We start from the raw sequence: 10,666 nt of genomic DNA on the forward strand, positions 1-10,666 counted from the left end.
TGAGCGGGAACCATGCAGCAATTTAAAAAAAAAAAAAAAAAAAATGTACCACCGATGATGTACAGCTTGTGCTGCTGCATCACTGCGTAGCCCGGATCGGACCGGTGAATCGATAGTCCAATACGCAGTAACCCACAGTTTGTTGCAACCGACCGGGAGATCAGACGGTACAGTGCAGTCAGAATACGTTTCATCGGAGCCCAGGGTCCGCAGAGCTTTCAGAAACCGTTGTCCGTACAAAGAGAGATTGAGATTAGTGTCACAGCTTTGTGACTGTATCTGCCAATGAAAAGCTTGCGTATGTAGGAATTTTGAAAAGAATAGCTAGAAAAGCTAGGATAAGTGAATGAAGCGCACGGAGCAGCAGCCTTACCCTACTACAGCCGTCTCTGTGTAGTCCCGTCTACCGAGGTTTATGTAAGTATCAGTACCGCTGAGACGTGAATGGTCACGCAACACACAAGTGCAGTGCAGCATTGACCGAAAGATCGGTCTGTATCTGTCCGTCGGGGAATGTTCCGCGGAGACTGCGTCTGGCTTCACGGATCCCCTCCGTATACAGACCGAAGTCAATGATTGCGGCTCCTGTGTGGAGCAGTCGCGCACAGATCAAACGTTACGATAAACCAAATTTCAGACAGCTTTTTTACATTCAAACAAGTATGACATGACATGACACATTATGCAGCAATATTTGGGATAAATTTCTCACATTTTGCAATCGAAATACTCACATAACCTCGGTTATAATGCAGAAATTTTATCGATATCGCAACATCGCCGTTCGCGAGCAGTAAGTCGCCATTTTGAATCTGTAACAATTGCTAAGCCAATCACATGCGAGGTACTTGTTTTAGTAAAACAGACACGTAGAAACTACCTCGCATGTGATTGGCTAATAGATTCATCGTGTTCATAGTGTATGTTTCTGCAGTTTGAATGTGACGACGCGACAGGCTGTGTTTTACGTTGAAAATTCTCCTAAAATGTTGGATTATTCATTAATCTGGTGAGTGTAACGTATTCTTAAGAAAATAATTTCACCATACAAGCTTAAATTTGCCGACCTAGGGCCGTGAATTAGACGCAATCGAGAAGGGTGAGGTACCTCACCCAATTTTCCATAGAGACAGTGGTTAAGAACATCCACACAGCAATGGGTACTGCAACCTTCCGTCTGTCTACGGAGGACAGCGTTAATGGCAAAATATAAAAGAGTCCTCCGGACAGACGGATCTTTCTGTCTAAGTGCAGCATTGCGATCGCGATGCGGTATGGTACCGTATAAAAGATTTCGAACGAGGTTTTTTTTTATCTTTCATTTTTTTTTTATTTCCATCCTTTCACAAAAACAATAATAATCATCGTACATAATTATAAATACCAAAAACCAAAAACAGACAAAAAAGAGGAAATTCAGCAGGTGCACACAAGCTTGCACTTATTTAAATTTCGCATAGATAACATATTGAATTATGCTATCAATATCTCATACATGTACCACAGAAAAGTAACGGCCAGAATGTCATATCAAGGAGGCATGCAGATTTATCCACTTCCTTTCAAATTTACTTAGTTGTCTATTTTGAAAACCAATTTGCCTCTCAGTCATATATATAATTTTTAACTTTGACCAGAACAGTTTAAATGTTGGCAAAATACCCAAATGTCTACATACATATCTGTTTGGCTATAACTATACAGTGATTCAAACGAACGAGTTGAAATATACTAAATAAATATATCACTTGTATCACTTGTAAATATATCACTTGTAAATATTAAAAATAAATGTGATTAGTTTTTTGTAAATAATTAGAAGTAGTGTAGATTTTTATAATTGAATTCAAGGGTACCGGTACATAATATTTGAATAGATATATTTTTTGGAGCAAATTGCCCACCCGGCAGAGAGCTCCACAAATCTAAAAGAAGAACAACAACGAAATATACTAGAGTCTGTCATGGAGGCGCTCCAGGAAGCACTCTGTTCTACGAGGCCAAACCGATGTAATAGCGTGTCTCATGTTTCACCGAGCTGAGACTCTGAGAGCGGCGAAATAGTAATTCACTGTAGAGTGTAGTATTGTCATGTGTTGTGCTATTGCACGAGCAAAAGACTGAAATTTCAGATTGATTGGTTTTGCCCATACAACAACTCGCTCAGACGCCAGTATGCAGTGGAAACAGCCATTTATTTTCTACATTTATCTATTTATTTTGTGGAAAGTGGATGGGTGACACAGGTGTCAGTAAATCAGTACTTTATACAGTAAAGTTTAGATCTAAAATTACTTTACAGATGGACAAGGTCTAGACCTCTAGCTAGTCAGAGCACAATATCCCATCCTGTTAAATGTGTTTGTTTCAAAAAAGCTCTGTACACTGTGAAAACTACTGATTGATTACTGTATATAGATGCTTGTGGAAGCAAACAATGTCACACCATCATGAACCGAGCATTGTCCCCCCCCCCCCCACAACTCGGTTTCAGTTGCACTTGTAACAATGGATTTACACATCTCTCCACCCCCATCCCACCCCTCCCCCCCCCCCCACCCTTTACGGCAGGAAAGAAGTGAAAGAAGAGACGAAAGATGTAGCATGGGCATCAGGCGTCTGATCTGCTGCGGGAGAAGGAGTCGATCAGCCTACCTATGCGCACTGCTTGTCTTGGCTGTGGTCTACTTCATATTCCAGGGTACATCTCTGAGGGCACTGAACAACAACAACAGTGCGGAGATCAGCAAACATGTATTGGCAAAGAAAGGTGAACATGGGAGCTGGAAATCAGCTTTTAGTCAATGATAAGAAAGGAGATTTTATATTGGCGCAATTAGCTATAGACCTTGACCGAAAGATCGGTCTGTATCTGGTCGTCGGGGAAATGTCCCGTGGAGACTGCAGGCCTCGAATTTCGCCAGTTTTAGGGACAGGCAATTTTTGGTTTTATGGGCACTCTCTCTCAAAATTTTTTAAGGGCAGCAAGGAAAAGTTGCAATAAGCATGGTAATTTTGAGAGAGGCATTGCGGCAAGTAGATAGGGCATTGCGGCAAATTGCCTTTTGCCTCCTGCGTAATTCGAGGCCTGAGACTGCGTCTGGCTTCAAGGATCCCCTCCTTATACAGACCGAAGTCAATGATGCTGGCTCCTGTGGGGATGCGCTGCCAGCGGTCGCCCACAAATCAAACGTTACGATAAACCAAATTTCAGACAGCTTTTTTACATTCAAACATGTTTGACATGACATGACACATTATGCAGCAATATTTGGGGTAACTTTCTCACATTGTGCAATCGAAATACAGTAACTAGGTTATATCGCAAGTCGCCATTTTGAATCCTTTAGCCAATCACATGCGAGGTACGTGTTTTAATAAAAAACATGTAGAAATCTACTTCGCATGTGATTGGCTAACGGATTCATATATGTTGAAGAGCTGTTACGACCACTGGTAGTTGCATCTTTTTTTCATGAAAATTCTACCAAAATGTTGGATATATCATTAATCTGGTGAGTGCAATGCATACTCGTACTTGAAATGTTGATTTTGCTAAACAAGTTTAAATTTGCCGATCTAGGGCTGTGAATTAGATGCAATCTATAAGGGTGAGGTACCTCACCCAATTCTCCATAGAGACAGTGGTTAAGAGCTTCCTCACAGCGATGTATTAGAACCAGCTTCCGTCTGTCTACGGAGGAGGGCGATAACATAAAAAAAAATAAAAGAAGACTCTGGACAGACGGATCTTTCTGTCTACTATAGAACGTAGTCAAGTTATATGAATTCATTATCAAGTGCTGAGTGGATGCACAGTACTGATCCTGACAGTTTTAGGGGGTGTTTGTTTGTTGTTATTGTAATTAAAAGCAAAAGCACAGCTAGAAGCTTCAAAAGGGGTCTAGGGCAATTACCCCCTGGGCAATTACTCCGGACCTTGACCCTAACCCTAATCCTAATCCTGAACCTAATCCTAACCCTAACCCAAACTCTATACCCTAAACCTAACCATAGTCTTTACTCTAACCTTATCACTAACTAGTATTTAGCTGTGGGGTATTTGCCCTTGGAGGGTTATTGCCCTGATACGTTCAAAAGTGGTAGCCCAATGTTTGCAGATATCTAAGGGTGAAATGGCCTAGTTGGGTCAACGATGGGGTGTAAGTTGTGTTATTTGTTTTCTTTTCAGTATTGAGCATTACATCTATGATCTGATTAGATTCATGGTTATGATGATTATTATTCAGTGAAAATGCATCCCTTTCCATGTTATTGATTTTTTATTCTCAAATCAATGTCAAATTATGGGATGAAGTGATTTTGTTGTTGTTTTGTGAAGCATCATTGTTAGATTCAGTGTTGATTTAAAGAGGTTATAATATTGCACTTCATGATCGGAAAGTAATTATAATGGAACGTACATATATTTTACTGGTGCAATTGAGGATATGTCCTGTGTACTCTGTAAAATAAAAGAATATTGAACAAATGTTGGAATATAGTTGATGTGAAATTTGACACTAGCTGCATTTGTTTCAGAAACTAGATTGGTTCCGATTTTTGATGGAGGGTCTTACCATACAGATCACAATCACACATTTATTGACTTCAAAGAGACTGCCGTATAGACACACCAGCAATTGCCATTGTACAAAGCATAGATATACTGCAAAACGAGGAATGTTCGCGTTCATTTTAATTTCGCAAATTTCGCAAGCGCCAAGCTTCGCAAAACTAAAATGCACGCAAAAGTTCTTGTCTACACTATATGCATTGAATGCCAGTGACAATTCACGAAATTTTCATGCCGCAAAAAAGGCCGTCGGCTCCAATTCGCGAAAATTTGATGCCGCGAATATACCGGTATCATGTTTTACAGAAATGACTTCCTAATGCAATAAGAATTTTTGGATACAGCTGATTCATGATAAAATGACTTCTGCTGATTAGATATATGTGAAGCAACGGCACAACTTGAAGGATCTATTTGAACTCTTATTGACTGGGGGGACTTTGTGTGCAGTCTTTCAAGTAGAAGTAGGTGATTAGCAAAAAGGAGAAATCTGAAAATTTGGTGGCAATACTATTTACAAATAAAGTTTTGTTATGTTCGAATCCCTATTGAAAGAAAGAAATACAGTTGTATGCATGTGTGTCTCTTTAAGTACCGGTATTCTACAAAGTGTTTGCTGAGAGAAATATGTGCAGAGATGTCTGTCTAAAATGCCCCCTACCCTGTATTCCTCCTTGCAGCAGGGTCAAAGGTCACTGAGAAAAAGAGTAAACTGCAGGTAATTGGTGTGAGAACCGACGATCTCATCCACTATGCACCTGACAAGGATGGATTGTTCCATTGCATCGATGGGTCGGACAAGATCCCCATGGCCCAAGTAAACGATGAGTACTGCGACTGCCCCAGTGATGGCTCTGATGAGCCAGGAACCGATGCATGCCCTAATTCAAGGTGAGGATCCCTCATGTTTATAATAATAATAAGGTCTTCTTTACCCAGGGTACACCTGGGTCGAGAGGGACATGGTGGGTAAAAACATCTTGTCGAAGGACGTAAGCACTAGGATTCGAACTCGGGTCCTCCGATCGGGAGTCAGGAGTCTTATCCACTATGCCACAGCGCCCCCACTGATGATACTTGCACTACTGCCACCCCCTCCCAATCTCCTTAAATCTCATTTCAAGTGAATTAGGGGCTCTCGACAAGAGATTCAATTCATAGTGGGCTTTAATTGCTGATTTGCATGTCCATTGAGGTTCCATGTCATTTGCTCCTGCGACAGTTGCCCCCATGAAATATCTGCGCGCTAAACCAAACATAAAATCTACCCACAAACATAACCCTGACCTGAATCCTAATCCTCGCATCCAACTAAACCACAAAACCCTATCACTACCCTAACCCTAGCCCTAAATCTTTGGAGAAAATAAGATCGGAGCACCTGTTGGAGGAGCAAATGTTGTGTAAACCTACCATAGTGCTTTCTTTGTTTATTTCCACAAATGTCTAATGATTATATACATCTGTAATGTACTGTCAATGAAACCCCACTGCCCAAACACTTAAGCCTTATGCAAGGATATCTTGTTTGGACCAGCACTAAGTTACATGGGTATATAACAACTGACTGTAACATCATTACTTGGGTAATCTATAAATGCTTTCAATTTTTCTTGCTGATATCAAAAACGTCTTTCATGTGAGCCCTATTTTTTTTTTTTCATGTGCCATTGCTTTTGTCTATTAAAGAGTTATAAAAACCTCTTAATCAGTAAATCTATGATTGATCTTTCAATTAGCAACACATTTTAGAGTATCAAATTTAATGTTTCTTCTAATTTGGCACTTACTTCCAGATGCTGTGCAGATATACTGAATTTTCACGTTCCATCTGAAGTTTCTCTATTTAATGATACGCATTAAAATGTAAAGAGTTTCAATACCAATTTAATTAGAACAGTCTCAATAATAACTTCTGCAGCCAAAATCCCACCAGGTTTAATGGAATAAGACACTCTGCTGTTGTTGAAATTCAGAATTGAATGATTATTGGGTGGTTTATCTTTGGCTATTGATGAGAAAATGATAAAGCTATTTGATCTTGTCTTGCCACAATAAACAGGAGCTGATAATTTTTATTCACTGATTGATCATTTGCCCAATGCCCTTGCACTTTGCCCCCTTTTTTTATCCAGATTTTTCTGTGAGCAGGAGAACCAGTTCCTACCGTCGGGTAAAGTCAACGACGGGATCTGTGACTGTTGTGATGGCAGCGATGAGTGGCAGGCATCTCTCTCCGCAGCAAAGGTTAAAGGTCAGTGAATATCATCCAATCAACAACACAGCGTCATTGGTGTTAGAGTCTATGTAGATGACTTGGTAGCTTGCACATGGAGTGTGATATCTACACCTGCTATTTGTAGTTGTCATATAAAATATGATAATTATACTTCTTTCTTTAGTTCAGGGTTCCATTAGATACAAACAAACAATGATTAGATATGAAATAAAATACATGAGACACTAATGATATTCAGGTAAAAGTATCAACACAGTTACTGCAAATATGGTGTAAGTTTGATGACTTCTGCTACGGGGAATCGCGATCACAATTTTTTTCCCTTTCAAAAGTGTTCTTTTTATTTTGTCCATTTGGGTTTTGGGTTTTGTTTTTTTTAATGCCTCCACCATGAAGTGTCGCAGGAGAAATTATGTTTTCAGATTGTGTGTCCATCCTTAGGTCTGTCCATCAATCTGTCATCAATTTTGTGGACGGTGTAACGTAAGCATTGTTTAAGGTATCCAACTGAAATTTGGCATTTACGATGAGTGGATGAAACTTGTGCCTTCTCATCTTACTAAAATTTCATCATTTCCCTTTATATCTCTACAATGGCTGAAGGTATTTTCATGAAACTTAGTGTTATATGTAGTACCAGATAAATATTCTGTAGAGAATATTTAAGGTCATCAGACATACGCTGGATATATCTGATAGGTGCATGACACAGATCTGACACACATTGGTCTGACTCGACACTTCTCGGACTGACTCGACACTTACCCAATACTGGCTCAACTTGTGACTGGATATGGCGTCTCATGATGAACTCAGCTTTGAGCTTAGTTCCTTCATCAGACAATCTCGCCTCATCGGATCACACCTGACAAATCTGACACTGGCCTGGTTGTCCAATGAGCACAGATCAGATTCATCAGCCTGTGATCCGATACACCTCTGTGTTTGACAAAAAACAAACAAACAAACAAACAAACAAACTTTGCTTCTGATGAGTGACCAATGAGCAAAAAGCTGTGTGGAAGGGATGTATTAAGCCCGCCACACACTATACGACTCATGACTATATGACCTTATGACCATGAGACCAGGTCGTATGACCTGGCAACGCACACTATGACCTGACCTTACAACTAGGCTTACGACTGTTCTGGCTTCAGTACATTTTACCAATGAGTATGGAAGCGCACACATTGCGCATTGCATGCGCTTCCATACTCTTTGCGTAATACTGTATTGTGAATGGCTGAAAGCCCACGACCGGTCGTGGAAATTCAACATGTCAAATCTTTATGACTGGCGCTAAAACTCAGTCGTATGACTGAAACTGGCAAGGCTGGTGACGTCACACTTCCAGTCTTAATGTCGTACGACCGGTCGGATCGTATAGCGTGCGGCAGGCTTTAGACAGAGCCTCAGAGCCTCAGGAGCTCAAAATGAGCTCTTCCATTTGTGAGGAAGGAAACTCCTGTTGTATCTCAACTTTGGGTGATTTGGCAGGCTTTCCCCTGAGTGACGCCATCCAGCACACCCCATGCGTCGACCTCTGCAGCAAGGTGGCCGACCGGCAGCGGGAAGAGAGGAGAGTGAGACAGATTGGGTCCCGAATCAAGCAGCAGTACATCGAGAGGGCCAGGGGTCACAACTTGGACGGGGTAATGATTGCTCTTCAGCAACCGGTAGAGTCTGTTGACGATGTGCTGTGGCTGTTTCATGCGTGAGATGAGTGTGCTTGTGTGTGTTTGTGCGTGTGTGTATGTCTGTGTCTATGTGGGCGCGAGAGCTGTTTGTGTTTGTGTGTGCTGTCTATAATTCAAGATGAAAGTGTGCATGAATGTTTTTGTGTGTTGTGGTGGTGTGTTTTTAACTGTATAATTTGGAATAGCTGTCTGTACTACATTTTTCTTTGTGTGTTGTCTGTGTACAGTGTATTGAACTTGATTTTATGAAGTTAATGAGCAGTCTATAATCATTTTGATTGAATTATCATTATCATTAGTAGTAGTAGTAGTAGCAGTAGAAGGAGTAGTAGTAGTAGCAGCAGCAGCAGCAGTAGTAGTAGTAGTAGTAGTAGTAGTAGCAGTAGAAGTAGTCATATAGGTAGTGGTATTGGAAGTAATAGTAAAAAAAGTAGTATTTTCAATGATTCAGCATAAAAGTGCATGTGTGTATATGTCTTTGTATTAGTATATTCTCACCAAGCACCACCGACTGTGAATGACATTATTTACTCTGCAGACTTATGGCAAGCAGGGAGAGTTCTACCAGCTCAGCCAGGAGTGCTACGACCATGCCGACCATTCTGCCGTCTATAAGATTTGTCCCTTTCAGCGGGTGGAGCAGACGCAGAAGGGCCACATGTTCCGGTTGGGCCAGGGCGGCGGCTGGGACCGGGCCCGCTCCGACGGCAAGCAGGTCCTGGTGATGGAGGGTGGGGATGTCAGGGGCTGCACCGAGGAACCGCGAAGGACGGAGGTTAGTGACGACAATTTTTTTTTGTCTTTAAAGAGGAAATCTACCCCAAAAATAAATAAACTTCAAAAGAAAGGACTGGTCAAGGAATGTTTTCCGAAAGAATGTAAAATTTGTAAAAAAAGAAGTGTCACATCTTCCTTATTTCTTATCCGATTTTTGTCATTTGTGTGTCGTTCTGTAGGGAATAATATTTTTCTCTTTCGTTTTAAGTTTATTTAATCTGGGGGTGGATTTCTTCTTTAAATGGGTATCTTATTGGCCTGAAGACTAGAAGGCGACCTGGTGGCGACTCATCAAGTCTCTACTGGTCGCAGACACATTGCCGCGACATCTCCGGGGGACTAGCTTGGTCTCTGGGGAGTTGCGGACGGACGAGTCAAACTTGTTCAAATTTTTTGGAGACCTTTTCTAGTTTCCAGCTGGTTTCAGAGATATCTCAGTGCTGTCTCCATTGTCTCTGCAACCTTGCAGAGACCCATTGCAACATACTTGCGAAATTTTAGAGACGTCACAGAGACATCTTTGCAACTGAGAAGATGTCTTGGAGAAGTTGCAACTATGTCCTCAGCGGTCCCGGCAACGTCAGCTTAACGATTTGAAGACATCACAGACACATCTTTGCAACTGAGAAGATGTCTTGGAGAAGTCGCAGCAATGTCCTCGGAGTCGGGGCGATGTCGGCTCAACGTTGCCTGCAACTTCCAGTTGATTTAAAGTTGTCACCTGGTTTAGAGGCATCTCAGATGTCGCCCTGGAGTCGTCTTCTTTGTGATAGTGCAAGCCATTTTTTTGTTTTTTTTTGTCTTGCAAGTCGCACGTGTCGTTGCAACATCTCTTTGTACTGAGCAATCAATCTGTTAGGATTATGAGATTGAAAAATCCTGTGCTAAAATCTAAAGTTGTGTAGGTTTTTCATGTTGATCTTGTTTGAAAAAAAAAAGAATGTAAGTACATTCACTGCTGTAGATGTGTTTATTCATTCATATCCCTCTTTTATCTTCTTTTTCTTTTCCTTCTCCCTTTCTCTTAGATTGAATTCTCCTGTGGCCTGACCAACACAGTGGTTTCACTGAAGGAGGAAGAGAAGTGTGTTTACATCGTAGAATTTCTCTCACCGGCCGCCTGCTAGTGTGAACACCTCTCCCCAGCTCTGTGTGCGAAATCTCTGTTGTATTCTGAATTGTGATGACAAATGCTAGCACAAATGATTGGCAGTCGAAGCGTATTGTGGATTATTTGTTGGGCTGCTGGCCAGAAGAGTAGCAATGGGCTTGTTATGCACTGATGTGTGAGCTTCTGTAGAAGAGATATTGCCTTTGACACTTGACACAGCTGCATCGCAGTGTACTTGCGATGACCCCATTGAAGAAGGGACC

The 10,666-nt window shown here is 41.3% G+C and overlaps 1 protein-coding gene across 1 annotated transcript; it reads left to right on the forward strand.

Annotated features, from left to right (window-relative positions):
- Positions 1 to 285: 285 nt before the first annotated feature.
- Positions 286 to 10,419, forward strand: LOC139735603 (uncharacterized). The gene is made up of 7 exons (XM_071646360.1): positions 286 to 417; positions 2,572 to 2,770; positions 5,257 to 5,467; positions 6,712 to 6,830; positions 8,316 to 8,470; positions 9,054 to 9,290; positions 10,321 to 10,419. The coding sequence occupies exons 2-7, from the start codon at positions 2,605 to 2,607 to the stop codon at positions 10,417 to 10,419; spliced, it is 987 nt and encodes a 328-aa protein (XP_071502461.1). The 5' UTR covers positions 286 to 417; positions 2,572 to 2,604.
- Positions 10,420 to 10,666: the final 247 nt, after the last annotated feature.

Source organism: Diadema antillarum, unplaced genomic scaffold, assembly GCF_040938485.1.
Source record: "Diadema antillarum isolate AM-2024a unplaced genomic scaffold, OU_Dant_1.0 seq00000586_RagTag, whole genome shotgun sequence".
Taxonomy (NCBI): domain Eukaryota; kingdom Metazoa; phylum Echinodermata; class Echinoidea; order Diadematoida; family Diadematidae; genus Diadema; species Diadema antillarum.